This window comes from Podarcis bocagei (assembly GCF_964188305.1).
Source record: "Podarcis bocagei genome assembly, chromosome: 1".
Taxonomy (NCBI): Eukaryota; Metazoa; Chordata; class Lepidosauria; order Squamata; family Lacertidae; genus Podarcis; species Podarcis bocagei.
In genome coordinates this window covers 120,840,913-120,861,895 of record NC_138125.1, presented here as the reverse complement: position 1 = coordinate 120,861,895, position 20,983 = coordinate 120,840,913, and the positions used below count along the sequence as shown (strand labels likewise).

The 20,983-nt window shown below is 43.9% G+C and overlaps 1 protein-coding gene across 3 annotated transcripts in view; it reads left to right on the top strand.

Annotated features, from left to right (window-relative positions):
- The window catches only part of RAPGEF4 (Rap guanine nucleotide exchange factor 4), a 168,712-nt gene that overhangs the window by 11,533 nt on the left and 136,196 nt on the right, over positions 1 to 20,983 (top strand). For 2 of the 3 annotated variants that reach the window (XM_081206609.1, XM_081206607.1), the window contains exons 2-4: positions 1,360 to 1,502; positions 6,288 to 6,376; positions 16,895 to 17,041. In XM_081206609.1, the coding sequence (XP_081062735.1) occupies positions 1,360 to 1,502; positions 6,288 to 6,376; positions 16,895 to 17,041 (379 nt within the window). Of the gene's footprint in view, positions 1 to 1,359; positions 1,503 to 4,840; positions 5,090 to 6,287; positions 6,377 to 16,894; positions 17,042 to 20,983 lie in introns of those variants that run through there. The other variant, XM_081206608.1, reaches the window with a different exon arrangement.

The window sequence follows — 20,983 nt, the reverse complement described above, 5'->3', positions numbered from 1 at the left end:
GGCAAAAACAGGGAGGGTGTGAGGGTGTAGATTCCATTAAGAATGGCCTTCTCCCTGCCATAATAAAATTTGAGCACTGTCCCAAGTACATGCCCCACCATTTATTATTTCAATCATCTTTGCTGAACGAGAAGCAACATGTGGCAAGTCATTCAAATCCTTCCTCCTTTTGGAATCCTTGCTGATGGAAATTCTCTGGGCATGGGTCAGTTGCTGCTATTTCCTAGACAAGTGAGGACACAAGACATCCACAAGTGCTCTCTGTGAAAGCCGGAATATTTGGAAACAGCTTCCCATGCACTTGTTGCTGATGCAAAGCCTTATAATACCAGCACCAGGAGCTGCCCGGGAAGGTTTGGCTTATCATCCAAACTGGGGGTCGGGGCGAAAGCCACTCTTCCTTAACTATGATCTGCAATGGCAACAGATTATGCTTAAAGGGGAGGGAGTTTAACCACGATCCTGGATTCAGGTGATAATCTAAATTAATCTTTGCTTAGGTGCCATACCATGCTTTGCTAGAAGGACAGGGGAGAAACGGATGTGAGCTCCTCTCTTGGAGCCAGAATGGCTGAGTGATCCTAGTAAACCAAAGTTTGATTTTGCTGTGATTTGTGAACCAGTCCAGTAAATGGAGATTCTCATTTTTCAATGTTTGCAGGTTGGAGTAATGCATTAGCTGTACTCTTTGGGTTCTTCTAGATTACCTGTTTGTTAAGCATTCATCCTGACTTGTTTGCACAAAGCTTACATGATGGTTCCATTGCATCTAGTCTTTATTTAATATTTATTCTGATTCATTTGTGGGAAGGTTGTAAGACAATAAGTATTCATCCTCCATCCATCCTGATTTGTTTGCGGGCTCTTCTAAATCTTCCCATTCATTATTTGTTCATTACTTTTCAACGCATTTTCCCATCACCTTCCTAACCATAAAAATCTCAGTTTCTTTTTAAGAATTGAGTTTGTTGTACTAGGGTGGCAGAGTGCTTTAATCCACTGTGCAAACCTAAATTTAACTGTTTGCTTGAATCCTTGCTGCAAAGCGCTGATAGTCTGGAGCTTCTAGAAAAGACCTCTAGAAAAATGTTTTCAGTAGCTACTTAAGCATTGCAGAATTCTGTGCAGCTCATCAGAGTTGGTGCACTTTTCTGAAGTTCCTAGTTGAAGATATAATCATCTCCTTGCAGTACTAACACTTATAACCTAGGATAGGTTGGTATTTGTTGCTGAAGGGTTGAGGGTGTGTGTTTGTGTGTGTGTATTAATCATCCATAGCCTTTGGGAAAAGGTAACCTATAAAGAAAAATGAACCCATTATTTGATAGACAGGCAAACATCTCATTTCTGTCCTTGCAGGCCTTTGGAGCGCTCTGGTGAAGATGTGGATATTATATTCACCCGGCTGAAAGAAGTGAAAGCTTTTGAGAAGTTTCATCCAAATCTTCTGCAGCAAATATGTCTCTGTGGCTATTACGAAAATCTGGAAAAGGGAATTACATGTAAGATTTTTTTCTCTCTTTCTGTGGATAAGAAAATCTCTTAGCAGTAATCAGAAATCACAAGGTCTTTGAATTATTAGAATGTTGGTAGCATAGAACATTCTTTGTAGCAGTGGTTTGTTTGACTGCAGTACTATTGGTCTTGTAAATCTTACTTCCATTTCCGCTGTGTAGTTTGCAAAAACTCTTATTTTTAATAGGAAATCCTTCAGTTTTATGTAAATAAACCCTTTACAATTGTTAGAATAGTCTGCAGCAAACTTGAATCTCCAGCTGTTTTTGGACTACAATTCCTATCATCCCTGACCACTGTTCTTGCTAGCTAGGGATGATGGGAGTTGTAGTCCAAAAACAGCCAGAGACCCAAGTTTGGGAAAACTCTGGTCTACAAAATCTTTGCATAGGGGCCTGGTAACACTTGACAATAAATTTCCAGACTCTGGCTGCGACGCTGCCTTGACAGCGATAAAGGCTAATGACACGGGGAGGACACACAGTTTGCCCCATCATCAGTACTACATCTGTGCATACTTGTGAGAATTTCCAAATATTGTTATCTCCTCTTTGCACTAGGTTTTCTTAAAAAGCAGCATTGATAAACTACAGCAAAACCTGCAGAATATTATGTACATACATCTGTCACATACAAAGAAAACTGAGCAGGGACACTGTCAAACTATTGAGTCATTGAAGTCACCAAGGCTTCAGCTATCTGTGGCATAGCCTTGTCATAAGGAAGTGTGAATGGCTGGAGGTCTGGCATTAACACCACTGCTGTTTACTTCGCAGTGGTATAGAGGAACCATACCTTGTCAAAAGGATCGTGTTTTGTTTGACAGCTCTAACAACCCCTCTGTGTTGCATTAGGTCAGGAGTCCAGCAGGGGGCCGGTCCACTGTCCCTCAGGCCTTGTGGGGGGCTGGACTATATTTTGAAGGGGGAAAAAATGAACGAATTCCTACGCCCCACAAATAACCCAGAGATGCATTTTAAATAAAAGCACACATTCAACTCATGTTAAAACACACTGATTCCCAGACCATCCATGGGCCGGAATGAGAAGGCGATTGGGCCGGATCCGGCCCCCGGGCCTTAGTTTGCCTATCCATGTGTTAGGTGCTCAGGAAGAGCTGGAACCCAAACTTTCCATTGCCATCCTCTCCACGATGGACCTTTCCAATGGGAAGTGATGTCTTTTAAGTGGCCAACATCGTACAGTATGGCAGTTCTTTACGTACAAGGGGAGGTTCCTAATAGGTGTTTAGTGACAGAAGGACCAGGAGCAGGGCTCTGGAGGGAGAAGGAGAAGGGAGAAAACTGTTACAATGCTAAGATTACTAGAATGCAGCTTAAATATCAAGTGATGACTATTTGTAAACTAGCTATTGCTCATCAGTCACCATAGACAGAAAAGTCACACATGGCTTCTAGGTTGCCGTCTGGAGAGACAAGCCACACAGCTCTGAAAGATAATGCTACCACAGTTTCTCCTGCCCACCCCATCTGTTTTCCTGCCTCCCCCTCTCCTGTTTGCTGAAGCAAGAAGGGTTCTTGACTTGCTGCACAGCAGATGGGAGATGAATGTGAGAACAGGACCATAACAGAAGCAAGGTGAGAGAAGCCATGGCTTCATCCTCTTCCACATTTGTGGGACATGACAGTTTTCCAGGATGTGGCCTAACAACCCGGCTCCATCAGTTGCAGACTTCGGGCTTTAAAGTTTGGCGGCCCCCTGTGCAATGCTAAAATTTGGTGTCCCCCCCCTTCTGTTGTACATTATTGTTATGGTGCCCTCTCAGCTCGGCACCCAGTGCAGATGAACTGGTTGTGCTCCCCTAAATCTGCCTCTTGCTCTAGAACCCCTGCCCATCGTTCCAGACACAATGCTTTTCAATGGAGACAGCTTCTATCATGGCGGCTTCTCCCATTATGGTGTTTTGGTCATCCGTACTCTTTCCTTTGTTACCCTCGAGGCATGAGTTTTGCACCTCTTCAAAGGAAGAAAAGTCAATCGAGGAGGCTGTATTTATTTCTGGGATTGTATTGGCATAGCGCAGAGATGAAAAACCAATTTTTGGCTCAATTTAAGAAACATTGGGGCCACCCGCCTGTCAATCACACGGCGTCTTTATTTGACATCACCTCTCTGTACAGTTTCATGTAAATGTTTTGAAAGCCCAGGAATCCAGAATAGATCTCTGTAGAATTCCACAGAAAGGTCTCCCACTGGAAGCAACAGCAAGTTCCAGTTACCACTTCATAGAACAGGCATAGGCAAACTCGGCCCTCCAGATTTTTTTGGGACTACAACTCCCATCATCCCTAGCTAACAGGACCAGTGGTCAGGGATGATGGGATTGTAGTCCCAAAACATCTGGAGGGCTGAGTTTGCCTATGCCTGTCATAGAATCCTGCAGTGAGTAGAATAATTGCAGAGAAGCTCAACCCACACAGTTGTGTCCTGAAGGTTACTAAAAGCTGCCAAGAGATCTAGAAGAACCAGCAAGATCCTACTCCCCCAATCCACATCTCTCCTTGTAAAGGTAATTAGCCAGGACAAGCAAAGCCATCTCTGACTGGATGCCAAATTAAACAGCTCCAAACTGAACTTGCATCATGCAAGAACCGAAGAAGTTCCACAGCCGCCATCCACCTTGGCCACAACTGAGTTCTGGTGTGCATTGTCAGCAATATGCTGACAGCACACAGCTCTGCTTCTCCTGTACGTCTGCAGATGTGGCAGGTGTATACTGGACTGTTGTCTTGCCTCAGTAATGGACTGGATAAAAGCTAACAAACCGAAGCTCAATCCAGATAAGACTGAGGCGCTGCTAGTGGACCCGATAGATGGGAGGGTGCCTGCTCTTGAGGGTTATAAGCCCTCTGAAGGGGCAGGTATGTAGCTTCTTCATGTGTTTCTGTGAGAAGCCCAGAGGGCTGGAACACGAGAACGGGCCTTTTTTGTGATGGCTCCCCATTTGTGGAATACTCTCCCCTGGAAGACTTGCCTGGCCTCTTCATTAAATATATTTAGGCGCCAGGCAAACACCCAAGGCCTTCGGCTAATTAAACAGTTGATGACCTTTTAAACTGTGTGTTTGGGGGGGGTGTTCTTTCATTTGTTACTGTCTTACGTATTTTTGTATTTTAATTTTTTAAATCACCCTGTCATTCTTGGATGAAGAGCAGTATAGAAATCAAATGAATGAATAAATAAATAAATAAAAACAAAAGATTAGCCTGTGGTTCTCTTAAAAAAAAGAGAGAGAGAGTACTGTCTCTTTTTAGCTGTATCCACCCCCAGTGCTCTGTCCCAAGGAAACATTGATTATATGATGCAAATAGGCCAGGCATGTCTCCTGGATCTTCAGGTCTAGACAAGATGAACCATGGGTTGAACAGACACGTTGCAGGCATGAACTGAACCATGTACCCTGCCCACATTATTGGGTGTCAGAAACTGATGCTCATCCAAAACAAACACAAAATTAACATGAAGAGAATGGCTCTGCTATTAACTCAGCATCCGTGGTGGAGTCAAGGTCAGAGCCATTGCGAATGCACCTCTCTGAAAGAAGAAAAGAAAGGTTTGGCAAGTTACCAAAGATTCTCTAACCTTTCCAAAGAATAGGTAGGGGCAAAATGCAAAAGTCCAGTAACTATACAAACAAGAATGTAAAGACTCAGAGATTTCTTCTCTGCCTTCACCACTACAGAGTAGGCTTTATGATGCACTCTAGGCCATGGGTAGGCAAACTAAGGCCCAGGGGCCGGATCCGGCCCAATAGCCTTCTAAATCTGGCCCACGGACGGTCCGGGAATCAGTGTGTTTTTACATGAGTAGAATGTGTCCTTTTATTTAAAATGCCTCTCTGGGTTATTTGTGGGGCCTGCCTGGTGTTTTTACATGAGTAGAATGTGTGCTTTTATTTAAAATGCATCTCTGGGTTATTTGTGGGGCATAGGAATTCGTTCCCCCCAAAATATAGTTTGACCCCCCCCCACAAGATCTGAGGGACAGTGGACCAGCCCCCTGCTGAAAAAGTTCACTGACCCCTGCTCTAAGCCATGTTTGAGAAAGAAGAATAAGAAAGTGGGGGGTTGAGGGGAGGTGCCAAAGTAGCAGTAGAGATGGGAAAACACGGGCAGTAAAAAGACAAACTTAACCCAAATATAGAGGTTTTGGAAACTGTTCTGTCTCCTTGAAAGTATAACTTCTGATCTGAACATCAAAATGGGTGAAATGGTTCATTGTGCAAACTTTGTGCCCTGATAGTTTAACCTGCACACCCCACCCCCCACCCTGATTTTGTTGTTTATGATGGGATATCGGTAGAAAGCAATAAGGGAGGGTCTACATTTTAAATATATATATATATTTTTTTTTTTCAACCAGTTTGACTGTCAAACTTTAAGTAATCCTGAGAGTTGTAGTTTGATGTGGGTGCTAAACATTCTTTTAGGGGTTCCCTGTCCCCACCCACAATACTATAGAACCCATGGTTTGTTTGTTTTTTAAGGAAAGAGAAGTAATATTAATATAGATATGCCCCTTGTTAGAAAGCAGTTGTCACACATTAGTCAGCATCAACCATATAGTTACTATATGGTATGTCAACAGCTATGGTTAGTCACCATACAAGTTAAGAATCTGTTGTTTGGAAACAGATGCAGTCCCAGCACAGTCGTATAGTAATGGTGGTTGAATATGCCTTTTAACCTGAGTCCTTTTCTTTTTCTTTTCTTTTCTTTCCTTTCCTTTCATTCTTTCTCTTTCTCTCACAGTATTTCGCCAAGGTGATATTGGAACAAATTGGTATGCCGTGCTGACGGGATCTTTGGATGTTAAAGTTTCTGATACGAGCAACCATCAGGTAAAATTACATCTCTGACATGGCTTCAATTGTCTGAAGAAAATGCTACCCTACAACTGGATAAAACTGTTGAGGGGTTTTGTCGATATTGTGCTCTTTCCCCCACCCCTCGCCACACACACACATTGACACCGGTGTCAAGTATCAAACGTCTGCGGTAGCAGTGTGAATTGCTTTCAGATGTGAAATATTTTGTGAGCGCTTCTCAATTTCTTTTCGTTACTACTGTGGGCGAGGGACTCTGTGTCATGATCCTAACCATCTGTGACTTGGGCACTGATTTAACAGCCAGAGTTTAGCAACTAGGGACCACCTGACTCTGAAATGTGCAGATTGCAGGCCAGAGTCAGACCCTAACAAGCCTTGCCTCCCCCTCCCAAGAAAATCTTGCTTACCACAGACGTGTCCTGAAAGAGAAAAAAAGGAAGGTGATCCAGTCCTCTACTAAAAACCAGAGGGTTGACTCTTCAGGGATTTCTATTCTTCAGCGAGGAGGCAGGGGCTGCCTAAAGGCCTGGAGCGCCTCTGCCAGTCAGAGTAGACAATTTTGAGCTGGAAAAAACCAATGATCTGTCTCCGTATGAAACAGCTTCCTATGAAGGGATCTGTATTTTTATGATAATTTGCAAAATGCCATGTATACAAGTACCATATTTTTCGCCCTATAGGACGCACTTTTTCCCCTCCAAAAATGAAGCGGAAATGCGTGTGCGTCCTATGGGGCGAATACAGGCTTTCGCGGAAGCCTGGAGAGCGAGAGGGGTCGGTGCGCACTGACCCCTCTTGCTCTCCAGGCTTCAGGAAGCTCCGCGCTGGGCTCCCGAGGATTGCGCAGAGCTGCCTGCGCTCCGGGGCTCAGCGCAGCTCCGCGCAACCCTCCGGAGCCTGGTGCGAAGCCGCGCCGGGCTCCCGAAGGTTGCGCAGAGCTGCCTGCGCTCCCGGGCGCGCAGCCAGAGCGATGCCGAATCTGAGTGCAGCTTCGGCATCGCTCTGGCTCCCGTTCTGGGGGCTGGGGTCAGGGGAAGCTCGGGCTTCCCCCGCCCCAGCCCCGCACCTGTACGGGGGGGGGGAAATAAATTTTCCCCCTTTATTTCCCCCTCCCCCCAAATCTAGGTGTGTCCTATGGGCCGGAGCGTCCAATAGGGCGAAAAATACGGTAAATACTGGGAGGGGGGTGGACAATTAAGATGGAGCTGAACTGAAAGTGTGGGGGGAAAAACATCACTTTTGTTTGTCTCTGAAAACAGCTGTCTAATGTTATATGGCTGATTTTTATGGGGACAGAAGTTGAAGCAGCAAGGGAGGAACTCAGCAGATATTGGTATAGTGTTGCAATCCTCTTGGATTTTCATGCTCTTCCTGTACAGGTCTCAGTGATGGTTGGACGCAGTATGCTTCTGAATTTCAGCCGCTGGGAATCACACATGGGAAGAGTGCTGTGTGGGCTCAGGTCATGCTTATGGGCTTCTCATGGGCATTTGGTGGCCCACCTTGAGAACATGAAGGTGGTCTAGATGGGCCACTAGCTCTTCTTACACTCCTAACTTTTGGCTTCTCATATGCACTGGCATCTCATATGTTTAACATTTTAAACCAAAGGATCTAAGCTTTCCCCCCCTGGAAAAAATGGTGGGGGAACTCGCCTCAAAGTGGCTGCCAGTGGCAGCGCCACCTCCCTTCCCATGCAGTGGCTAAATGTAAGATGTGATCCATAAACTCAAGCAGACCACAATCTGGGTTAGAAATGGCAACAACTTTACGGGGACGCTGGTAGTGCTGTGGTTTAAACTACTGTGCTGCTTGGACTTGCCGATCGGAAGGTTGGCTGTTCGAGGCCCCGCTACGGCGTGAGCTCCTGTTGTTCAGTCCCAGTTTCTGCCTACCTAGCAGTTCGAAAGTATGCAGTGCAAGTAGATAAATAGGTACCACTCCGGTGGGAAGGTAAAGGATGTTTTTGTGTGCTGCTCTGGCTTTGCCAGAAGTGGCTTAGTCATGCTGGCAACATGACCCGGAAAAACTGTCTGCAGAAGCGGACAAACGCCGGCTCCCTCGGCCTGTAAAGTGAAATGAGCGCCGCAACTCCAGAGTCGTTCGCAACTGGACTTGACTGTCAGGGGTCCCTTTACCTTATTGATTACAGATATAGGTGGATTTTTGGCTCAGGTGTTGGGTGTATATCCATTCCAGCCTGCCCGCCCTCGACAAAACAACCACCATATTTTTCGCTCTATAAGACGCACCAGACCATAAGACGCACCTAGTATTTGGAGGAGGAAAACAAGAAGAAAAAAATTCTGAATCCCAGAAGCCAGAACAGCAAGAGGGATCACTGCGCAGTGAAAGCAGCGATCCCTCTTGCTGTTCTGGCTTCTGGGATAGCTGCGCAGCCTGCATTCGCTCCACAAGACACACACACATTTCCCCTTACTTTTTACGAGGGAAAAAGTGAGTCTTATAGAGCAAAAAATACGGTGATTGTTTAAAGTAAGGGAACTCAGTTCCTGCTTAAAAATTCAAAAAACCCCAACCTGGATATAAGTGTACTAGAAATCACCCCCCTCCAGTTTAGACATGAATTATACAGTGGTACCTCGGCTTTCAAACGTAATCCATTCTGGAAGTCCATTCGAGATCCGAAACGTTTGAAAACCAAAAGCGGAAGCCTCAAAATGGAAGCCTCAATATGGAAAAACTCAAAACAGAAGCCGCGTTTCCTGTTCAACTTCCGAGGAGCGTTTGAAAACCGAGGCATTTACTTCCGGGTTTTTGGCGTTTGCGTTCCGAAACGTTCGACTACGGAGGCGTTTGAAAGCCGAGGTACCGCTGTACCAGCTGTTGGTTTAGGGAAATAATAAACTCAGAATTTCACAGGCAAGTGTAATGCTGGATTGTATGAATATCTGTAGAATGATAGCATGCCACAAGAGGGCAGTACGAGAATGCATTAAGATTTCTTTTCTTTTCTTTTTTTAGTCGCATGAAAATAGGCCGACTTAAGTGCCCATGCAGTTATAGCATTTTTCTTTCTATGGGAAGTCGTGCTTGATTATGGGAGCAAACCTACAAAGTTTACGAGGCAATAAAATCTAGCCTACCTAAATCTCTGTGGGCATACTATGGCTGTCCAAGTAGGATAGCAATGGCAGTTCATGGGTACTGGTTTGGCCATATTAGGGGTGACAATCACTTCTTCTTCTTCTTCTTGTCGTCATTGTCGTATTATTATTATTATTATTATTATTATTATTATTATTATTATTATTATTATTATTATATACCACCCTATACCCGCAGGTCTCAGGGCGGTTCACGACACTAAAATCTCAATATAAAACCACAAAATGCACAATGAAAACAAAAACAAGGACAGCCCATTAACCCCCCTCCCCAACACATTTTAGTCTCTTGCACACATGCCAGCTCCCCACTCATTGTTACAGAAGCAGCAGAGGAAACAGGAAGCCACAACCGCCCATCTGATTTTGCCACTGTTGGCATAAGCAAGGAGATAGTTGGCATTGTGGCCATGTGCAGTGCGGGATAGAGGCGGCGGATCATTTTAGGCATGTCCAGTTGGTGCGTGTGTCCTTTTGGACCTGGAAGAGAGCAGAACGGGGAGCTGGGGTGGAAAGGGGCTGACCTGTACGTTGGGGCAAGACATGGAACCCCCATGCAAAATGGTTGTCACCTGTACAGTGGTACCTCAGGTTAAGTACTTAATTCGTTCCGGAGGTCTGTACTTAACCTGAAACTGTTCTTAACCTGAAGCACCACTTTAGGTAATGGGGCTTCCTGCTGCTGCCGCGCCGCCGGAGCCCGATTTCTGTTCTCATCCTGAAGCAAAGTTCTTAACCTGAAGCACTATTTCTGGGTTAGTGGAGTCTGTAACCTGAAGCGTATGTAACCTGAGGTACCACTGTACTTCATTTCCCCCGCTTCTAGCTCCTTTGTTGCACTTGGCAGAGGAAGCAAAATACAGTGGTACCTCAGTTTACGAACTTAATCTGTTCCAGAAGTCCGTTCTTAAACCAAAACCATTCTTAAACTGAGGCGCGCTTTTCCTAATGAGGCCTCCCGCCGCCGGTGCCCTTCCACCGTTCGGATTCCGTTCTTAGACTGAGGTAAAGTTCTCAAACCAAGACACTATTTCCGGTTTTGCGGAGCTTGACAACCAAATCGTTCTTAAACCGGACTGTTCTCAAACCGAGGTACCACTGTAAGTTTGGGAACTGGCAGGGGGCGGAGAGGCAGCAGAAGCATATAGACAGCAGGTAGAATGTCTGCGATTCGACCTGTCAGTCACCCAGCATCTTGTTATAGGCATTTTAGAAGTATCAGATAAAGCAGAGAGGAGGAACCTGTGGGCCTTCCAGATGTTACCAGGCTGCCGCTCACGTTACTCTTGATAATTGTTCATGCTGGTTGGAGTTGATGGGAGTTATATAAGGAGGACCACAGGCTCCCCAGCCCAGAAGTAAAGGATAAATGCTAAGCATTTTTTCAGGATGGAGAAAAACCTGAAAGGGTTTCCAAGAGGCAAATCGTTCTGCTTGCCTACTCCCCTCCCCCCAAAGAAAAAAGAATGATTGTTGCGCTTTTTAAGACCTTTTCTGTGTAAAGATACTGTATAGGCTTTATGTGCTGGTTAACAGACAATAGCTTATTGGGATCAAAGGGGTCTAACATTCAAGTATTTCCCCCTAAGATATAGAATATCAGCTTTTGAAGTTTTTTCTCCACCTCCCATTCCCACTTCAAGCAATTTGTAACCTTTTGTGGCCCAGAGAAGACAATAAATGAGTTAGGACAGGCTGGACATTCAAGATTATGGTGCAGTTTGTTGAATACACCGTGTGAAATAAATTTGCCTGGTGGTACAGTAAAAGAAATGGCCTTTAACAGCACAAGCCTACTCAGAAGTAAGCCTCACTGAGATCAGTTGAATTTACTCCCTAGAAAGTATGGACCACAGCTTAAAAAAAAAATTTTTTTTTTGTAGGTTGCTGTAAAGGTAAAGGGACCCCTGACCATTAGGTCCAGTCCTGGCCGACTCTGGGGTTGCGGCGCTCATCTCGCTTTATTGGCCAAGGGAGCTAGCGTACAGCTTCCGGGTCATGTGGCCAACATGACAAAGCCGCTTCTGGTGAACCAGAGCAGCACACGGAAACGCCGTTTACCTTCCCGCTGGAGCGGTACCTATTTATCTGCTTTCACTTTGATATGTTTCTGAACTGCTAAGTGGGCAGGATTGGCTTCCGATTGCACAGGCATGCCGGAAACAATAGCAGAAGCCCAGTGCCGGATATACGTATAAGCTAAACAAGCTACAGTATAGCTTAGGGGCCCGCTCTCTTGCCCCCCCCAATATACTTCTTCTTAATTGTATTTCACTATTAATATACTACTTCTTAATTGTATTCTGGCGAACCAGAGCAGCGCACGGAAACACCGTTTACCTTCCCGCTGGAGCGGTACCTATTTATCTACTTGCACTTTGACGTGATTTCGAACTGTTAGGTTGGCAGGAGCAGGGACCGAGCAACGGGAGCTCACCCCGTCGCGGGGATTCGAACCGCCGACCTTCTGATTGGCAAGTCCTAGGGACTGTGGTTTAACCCTCAGGTTGCTGTAGGAAAGGGTATAAATAAATTATGTAGGATGGTTGTCATTGTTATTCATACATTGAGTTCTGGCTGGACAAAACCCATAAATTAGAAAGTAAGAAGCTTAGCATCACATGCAAGGCACATTTATTGGGTGGGTGGGTATAATTTTCCTCAATTTCTTAAATTTCACATACAGAGCTCCCTTATTTGCTAGTTTTAAATATTTCTACAGTAAATTGCTTTTTAAGCAGGTTTCAAGCTAATCATGGCTTGGATTGGCTCTCCAAGTTGGGGCTGGGCAGTATTGCTTTGCAGTGCTTCCACTCCTGTTTGGATAGTTGACTCCAGAAAGTGTTGCTGGGGACCCTTCACTGTGAGGTTCCATGGGGTTTAATCTTGCATTCCATGCTGTTTGAAATGACACGCAATGAAAGCATTGTGATCATCTTCTGACCTAATAAACCTAATACAGTCGTACCTTGGTTTTCGAACAGAATGTGTTCCGGAAGTCCGTTCAACTTCCGAAATGTTCGGAAACCAAGGCGCAGCTTCTGATTGGCTTCCGATTGCGCAGGCACGCCGGAAACAATAACAGAAGCCCAGTGCCGGATATATGTATAAGCTAAACAAGCTACTGTATAGCTTAGGGGCCCGCTCTCTTGCCCCCCCCAATATACTTCTTCTTAATTGCATTTCAGTTCAACAATTACCGTATTTTTCGCTCTATAAGACGCACCAGACCACAAGATGCACCTGGTTTTTGGAGGAGGAAAACAAGAAAAAAAATAAATTCTGAATCTCAGAAGCCAGAACAGCAAGAGGGATCGCTGCGCAGTGAAAGCAGCAGATCCCTCTTGCTGTTCTGGCTTCTGGGATAGCTGCGCAGCCTGCATTTGCTCCATAAGACGCACACACATTTCCTCTTACTTTTTAGGAGGGAAAAGGTGAGTCTTATAGAGCAAAAAATACGGTACTTTGATAAAATACATATTTTGTTAGGTGCAAATGGCTTTATATACCCATTAGGTCCATAAATTACCAGATAGCATTCAACACAAAAAACAGTGACAATTTGTTGTTGACAAAGGACAGCTGGACATACAAAGGGCCCCATTACCTTCAGTAGCTTAGGGCCTCATCAAACCTAAATCCAGCCCTGCAGAAGCCGCATCAGACGTTTGGCTTCCAAAAAAAGTTCAAAAACCAGAACACTCACTTCCGGGTTTTGATTGTTCGGGAGCTGAAACGTACGAGTACCAAGGTGTTTGACAAGCAAGGCACGACTGTATGCTATTCTACAAACTGTACAAGTCAGCCTACAACATTCATATTAGAGTTTGCAGTAAGGATCATATCCAGGGTGCTTGCCAGAACCTGATAGATCGTGCAAGATCACCGACAACAAAACAAACAGAAAAATACCTGACTTTATAAGCATAAAATAACTACACTTACCTGCTGCTATGAATAATTTTGCAAATGAACATTACAAAACGAACATTACAAAACTGGGTGATACGGTTTTTATTTATTTATTTGAGCTCAAGGCTATCTGGTCTCCTCTTGAAACCACAACACTGACCTTTTAAAACCAAAAGGTGCCTGTAGGATTTGAGCCATTCAGGTGTGCTATGTACCGTATTTTTCGCTCCATAGGATGCACCGGACCATAGGAGGGGGAGAACGGGTGCGGAATTCTCCCCCTCTCTGCTCAGCGTCCCTTCAGCGAAGCGGCAGGCGAAACGGAGCCCCTTCCATTTTTCCTCCTGCTTCGCTGAAGGGGTGCTGCGCAGAGAGGGAAAACTGTGCAGCGCCTCTCCAGCGAAGCGAAGCCTGGAGAGCAAGAGGGATCAGTGTACACCGACCCCTCTCACTCTCCAGGCTTCAGGCGGGAACTCCTGCTGCGCTCCGAAGGCTTGCGGATAACTGCCTGAAGCCCCCAGAGCGCAGCGGGAGTTCCCTGCGCTCCGGGGGCTTCAGACGGCCTCAGTGAAAGCAACGTGAAGCCTCCAGAGCGCGGGGGGGGGGAGCTCTCCCTCTGCCCTTCGGAAGCTTCGCGTTGCTATCGCTGAAGCCAAGGAGCCGGCATTCGCTCCATAAGACACACACACGTTTCTCCTTAATTTTTGAAGGGGAAAAAGTGCGTCTTATAGAGCGAAAAATACGGTAATGCAGGTTTGAGATTCGTGATGTGAACTTCACGCTTTGCCAGAATAGCAGATTTGTAGGTTGCAAAACAAACACACCTTTCAGTACGTGTGTGTGTGTTTCTAAAGCGCTTGCCTTCTTTTTAGACAGTTCTGTGGCTGACCCAGCCATTCTGTGGCACCCAGGCGTGGGGATCCCCTGCAGCTTCTGGGGTTGCAGGCGGGTGGGGAGGGGGAAGCGTAGAGCAAGGCATCTGATAACATTCTCAAAGCCAATCCATGGGAACAGCGGGGGTTCTTTGGGAGCCATGTTAACCAGTCTATAATAGGCCCCAGGTGCCCCATTTTCCCAAGGATGGTAGATGCAGAAACAGGGAATAGAAAGAAATTAGGACTCTGAAGTCTAGGGTGTCGAATAGGCTTGCTTCCTGACCGAAGCAGATTTTGTTTTAAGCCCCTTCTTTCCTAAAACCTCAGATTCTTTTTCTTTGATATATGAACACAGTTTCCCCCCCTCTCCACTTCTCCATCCTGATCTGTTACTATCTAAATGGAAACTTTGATTTATGTCACCAGGTTCATGGATGGTAAAACAACAAGAAATTATGGACTTTCCTGTGTTGTTTACTGTTTCCTTTTTTTAAAAAAAGAGGTTTTCTTAGAGAAGAGAGAATTTGAGATTCTTACATCTTTTTTCCAGGAAGTAGGAAGGCAGAATAAAAAAAAGCTTAGATGTTGTCGAGAGCAGGAACATCCCTACCTCAGTTGAAACGGGCGATATGTTGAATTCGGCTACCCTGAGTGAAACCCGTACATCTAATTTATCTTTGTTTTTGAACTGTGAATTCCCCTCTTCAGACAAAAGCAGAGAATTGGTTGTCAGCCTTATGATGAATACTATCAGGGATAGACAGTAAAGGTTATTTCTCTTAATAAACCTTATCTGAGTATGTTGCTTTATAACTGTAGGTTATGCTCTCGACCGCAAAGATCAGGACTATTGTTAAAAGCTATATATAGGTGCTGGCTCAGGGTTGCCAGCAGCTGCCCCTTCTCTTAGCTCTGCTGCTATAGCTTGTAACATCATTATGGTATAGAGGAATTTAAGCAGGGGAGGGTTTTCCAGGTGCTTTTCATTCTTAATTTCTGTATGTCAGGTGCTGTTCATAGCACAGCAACAAGGGTGGCCAGCAAACCTAGCTAGGACTTGGACATGCATATAAGCTGTTCGCTCTGATCTGAAACACCCACTGTCTGCCTAATCTGAAAGTATTTGAGGGCTGACAATGGCAGAACTTAAATTATGATAGGAAAAGGTGGGGTGAAATCCCTAAGTTTCACTTCTTGAGATTACCCCCTAGGTATCAGTGGCGTAGCGTGGGTTGTCAGCACCCGGGGCAAGGCAAGTAATTTGCGCCCCCTAACCCGTGGATTTGCGCCCCCTAACTTGTGGATTTGCACCCCCTAACCCGTGGATTTGCGCCCCTAACCCTAACCCCCAGATGTTGCGCCCGGTGCGGCCGGCCCCCCCTGCACCCCCCACGCTACGCCACTGCTAGGTATATCCATATTGTGTTCCTCTTAGCTCTTTCTAAAAGCTAGCCATATTGTGTTCAGCTTTCTAAGGGCCACTATCAGGGTGGATTTGATTTCACAATTTAAATCACTAGTCATTAAGACTTGATTTAATTAATTAATTAATTAATTAATTTTACAGAAAGACGTGTCTTTGCTGATATAATCTTAATGTTTACATCCAGATGAAGGTTTCATTTTTGGAATAATAAATTTTCAGAGTAGTTTTTACAGTTCTATCAAAAATTACTGATTTGGTTATGCTTTTACAAATACATAGACAGATAGTTATGAAATTATTGTGAAGTTCAATAAGCCAGCTGTTTATATTTGGATAACTTTTCTGCTGTACTTTATTGGAAGGAGAAGAATAACCATTTACTTAATAACAGTTTAAACAATTTATTAAATTAAACAATAACATTATAGCATATGTATCCATGTTTGTTAACTGATGTGGCTAAATGGTGTTTTTTTTAGACTGAGTTTCAGCACACATGAAAAACTTAAAACAAATCCTTATTTCCTGAAGAATAGCCTTTGGACTATAATGTAACTTAAATAGAAAACTAGAAAGATTTTTCCTCCAAAAGCATTTTATTTTAAAAATCCAATTTAAATTTTAAAAAAATCTGATTTAAATTTTTAAAAATCTGATTTTTAAAATATTTTTTATTTCATTGATTTTTATCCCCCCTGGCCACATATGGTGGATGTCACAAAAGGTAGCAAGATGAGACCCCCCCCCCCCGGTCCTCCCTTCTAATTTGAGCACTGGGCGGTGGTGATAGAAAGCTATTCTCTCATAGGCAAAAATCTCTATGATTTGCATTGGGCAGACAAAATACAGGTTCATTCTGATCCTGAGCTTTGGTTCAAATGAAGACACGGTTTTGCTAAAACCCCGCTCTGCTGTGCATGACTTAGACAGGCATAGGCAAACTCTGCCCTCCAGATGTTTTGAGACTACAGTTTCCATCATCCCTGACCACTGGTCCTGTTAGCTAGGGATGATGGGAGTTGTAGTCCCAAAACATCTGGAGGGCCGAGTTTGCCTATGCCTGACTTGGAATATCTGTTTACAAGCGAAGGCTGCTGCAAATCTTTTAACAGGTCTGTAGCGTTAAACCCTCCAGAACCTAAAGTCTATGATTCTATGATTCTAAGTTCATGTCCCTTGAACTTCACAGGATGCTGTGACAATATGCACATTGGGAATAGGAACAGCTTTCGGAGAGTCAATTTTGGATAACACCCCTCGCCATGCCACTATTGTTACAAGGGAGAACAGCGAGCTGCTGCGGATTGAACAGAAGGATTTCAAGGCACTTTGGGAGGTAAGCTCAAAAGACTACTCGATGGAATTATAACATAGGGGAGAAGACATGGAGCTTAAGGAGCCTAGCTGTGTTATTAGATGTGTGTGGAATGCACAGGGAACCTTGACTAATACAGTGGTACCTTGGTTTAAGAACAGCTTAGTTTATGAACAACTTGGATTAAGAACACTGCAAACCCGGAAGTAGTTGTTTTGGTTTGTGAACTTTGCCTTGGAATAAGAACATGTTTCGCTTCCTGTTGAGTGTGTTCCATTTGTAAATTGAGTCCCCTGCTGCTATGGGAAAGCACGCCTTGGTTTAAGGACGCTTTGGTTTTAAGAACAGACTTCCGGAACAGATTTAAGTTCGTAAACCAAGGTACCACTGTCAAAATTTGTTGTTAGGCCGGCTCTGAAAGTGTGTGTTTGTTACATAAAACAAGAATATATAACTTACATACAAGTAATTGCTGAAAGAAGGTGACAAATTTGTACCAATATTATGAAACTTAACAAGTCATAACATACTAGTTCATAATGTGGAAATATATATATATGGTTGCCCTTTCTTAAAAAAACAACCACCAATGGCCATTTCTTCATATAGTTGTCTGTTTGTGTACTGTTGTAACATCACATAAAATAAATCGGTTCAGTCATTAAAGCAATCTCCCATTTTCTCTCGAGCCCTAAGAAATTACTGGTTTTTTGTAGTTTTATCAGCGCCTGCTCCACTCAGGCCTCAACTGCACTCACCTCTAAGCCGAAACATGGCTTAGCAAGAGTGAACAGTCAGGGCAGAAATCACAGCCTCTCTGCTCGTCCCTTGGTCCTGACTGGCTACCCAGAGCTAAGCCATGGTTTGGCTTAGCATTACATCCAAACCATGGCTTGCGGTTTGGCTCCCCTCCCGCTGCCAACAAGCCTTGAACCGTAAGCCAGAATAAACTTTGATTACAGCTTGTGGTTTATTGGGAGAGAAACAAACCATGGGTCTGGGTTTCCGATGTAACAATAAACTGAACAATGGCTTAGCTCTGGGTAGCACGGGGGTAGCAGGACCAGGAGAGGAACAAAGCAGCCATGGCTTTTGCTCTGGGTACCTGTATGCTTGCTCCATCCTTGCTTAGCCATGGGTTGGCTTTTAGTGTTCCGTGCAAACTGGACCATATTCTTGCTGCCATCCATGAATCAAATATTTATTTTTAATCCACTGATACTAGTTTTCCTTTAGTTTATGATAACGAGGAGGAAGATTTTGAATTTGTTTGTTGCTTTTTACAATAAGCAAGATTTAAAATGCAAAAATGCCATTAATAGAGAGCAGTGGAAGCATATGTAACATTAGGTAACCAAATAAGATGAAATTATGTGGTTTTAAGAAATTTTGCAGAGGTGTAGCTATTTTATCTCCCCACTCACACACCCTAGTTTGCTAACTGGTGTTTCCTATGAACATTCCATGACATAGTTTTTCGTTTTAATTAGCTAGCTTTCCATACTTAATTTGCTGAAATGAAAATGCCTTTGTATTAAACACCGGTAGTGTTAAAACGGCCTTTTATCTGCAACGTGACTTTTTATTTGGCAAACTTTGCTTTTCTTCTGTTGCGCTGCCCCAGAAGTATGGATGCCGCTAACTATTTCTCATGTTGTGGGGAGAATCCTGATGTCAGGCCTTTGCTGAAGTTTAGAATTGGCAGTAAGATGAAATTAATGAAATTGAGAGTACATGGGTGAGAAACCGTTGAAGCTCTCGCTGCTTTTAATTAGTCACGTCTTCATGCTCAATAAGCATCATTCATGTGTTGACGTACTAATCTGGCAGGCATTTCAGAGAAAGCACTTTCAAGGTTTTAAAATGTGACCTAAAAAGTACTGGGAAAGGCATATTTGTTTCTCACTAGGAGCTGCATAGCCTGTAGGCCTTACATCACTGAGAAGGGACTCTTGCTGTACATGGGATTCCATAGAAGCGATAACAGTCTACTTTTTACCTGTCAGGCTATATGATACAGAACCAAAAATCTATTATCAATCCATTGTTGCTCAGTTTTGGGAAAGGTTATTTAATGTGCTTGAGGCCATGTACCTGATAGCATCTTAGCCCTAGGTGCAAGAAATCAGAGTTTGACACTAATTCCCTGGCCAACATTGGATGTCAGTTTGTGGAAAGAGACTTGGCCTTTTGGCTCTAGGTATATTTAGACAGCACCTGATTCTTGCGTCTTGTTCTTCAAAGGTCACCCTGCAGTATGACTATGTGACAGCATCAGAACAAACACTCTCTACTGGTTTCTTTGCATTTTATTTAGCTCAAATTATACTTTCGTCTTTATAAATGCCGTATTGTCATGCTCTGGGTAGAAATTGCAAATATTGCAGGTGGTATTCAACTAAATATGTGCCCTAGGTCAACGGGATTTCTTTCCCCCACCCCTGCATGTATTCTGCACCATCTCCAAAGCTGTTCCAAAGGCTTGAAGAACCCCCAGAACAAATTTAGAGGGCGTTGGGAGGAGGTTGAGAAGGGGAGAGAATGTTCCATTGCACAAGGAGAACTGGCAGAACATTCACCGTAATGCTATGTTGAATACTGTACAACCCTCAATGTCTGCTTGAGGAACTTAACCAATTGTAGAGGATAGTGGTTCAGTTCAGAACTATGAGGACTGGAATAAACGTTGAGCTTCCATGCTCCTGGTCACTTCTGGCTTATTTATTTAATTCATTATTTGTACAGTGGTACCTTGGGTTACATACGCTTCAGGTTACATACGCTTCAGGTTACAGACTCAGCTAACCCAGAAATAGTGCTTCAGGTTAAGAACCTTGCTTCAGGATGAGAACAGAAATCGTGCTCCGGCAGCGTGGCGGCAGCGGGAGGCCCCATTAGCTAAAGTGGTGCTTCAGGTTAAGAACAGTTTCAGGTTAAGAATGAACCTCCGGAACAAATTAAGTACTTAACCCAAGGTACCACTGTATTTGGCTTTTGAAAGGAGTACCCAAAGTGGCTCAAGTCCCTGATAAAATATGACAGGAGCAGACCTGGTGGTGTCTTCATCTGCGCCACTCCTTCCCCTCCTGAGTCTTTGCATAGGGCAGTTGTCCTTTTTGGCAAACCATAGTTTGCCATTGCATTTGAAATAACAAACCATAGTTTCATCTTAATGGTTTCCCTGCTATTAATTTTCAACATTATATCAAAACAACCAATATTCTCCTTCTGGCAGCAATTATTAGCAAAAATAGCTGTCTCCTCCCGCATTGTCTACTTCTGTTAGAATAACACCCAGCCGATGAACATCTGCTTAGCCATGGATCATGTTCTTCCTCAGAGACATCTAGTTTTACAAAGGCAGCTGTTGAAGCAGCTTGTTAAAAAGTGAAACATTGGGTTTTAAGATGCCCGATCCCTTATCTGCAAACCACGAAGCTCTAAAACTGGTGAGCTCATGAATCCTTAGGCTTTTAATTTTTAAATTGCACCAAGTTTAGAACGACAGGCTGCTCTCTGCAGGCTTTGAAATTGGCTTCAAAGGAATACAAATCCGAAACACAGTATTATTATTATTATTATCATTTAGATTTAGATTTCATCCTCCAGTCCAGAGGTTCATGATAGACTATAAAATGTATAACCAGTATAAAAGCCATGGAAAAAAATATCAAAAAACCCGAAGTACTAAAACAAAAAAGAACCAGAAATTACAAGCAGTCTAGCAACCAGTCTAAAAGCTCTCAACCACAATATACATAAAAGAGGAGCTTTTGACCGCTTGCTTTTGGGAAGAAAGGATGGCAGAAAATGAGTTTATTTGTACACATTGCAGGATGTTGCAGTCGCTCTGCTCACTCTGTGCCCATGCATTTTCCTTCAGTTCAATCACATAAATTCAGACAGGAAGGGAGTGAATCCACTAAGAGCTTTACTTATTTTTAGTGCTTACTTTCCGTAGTG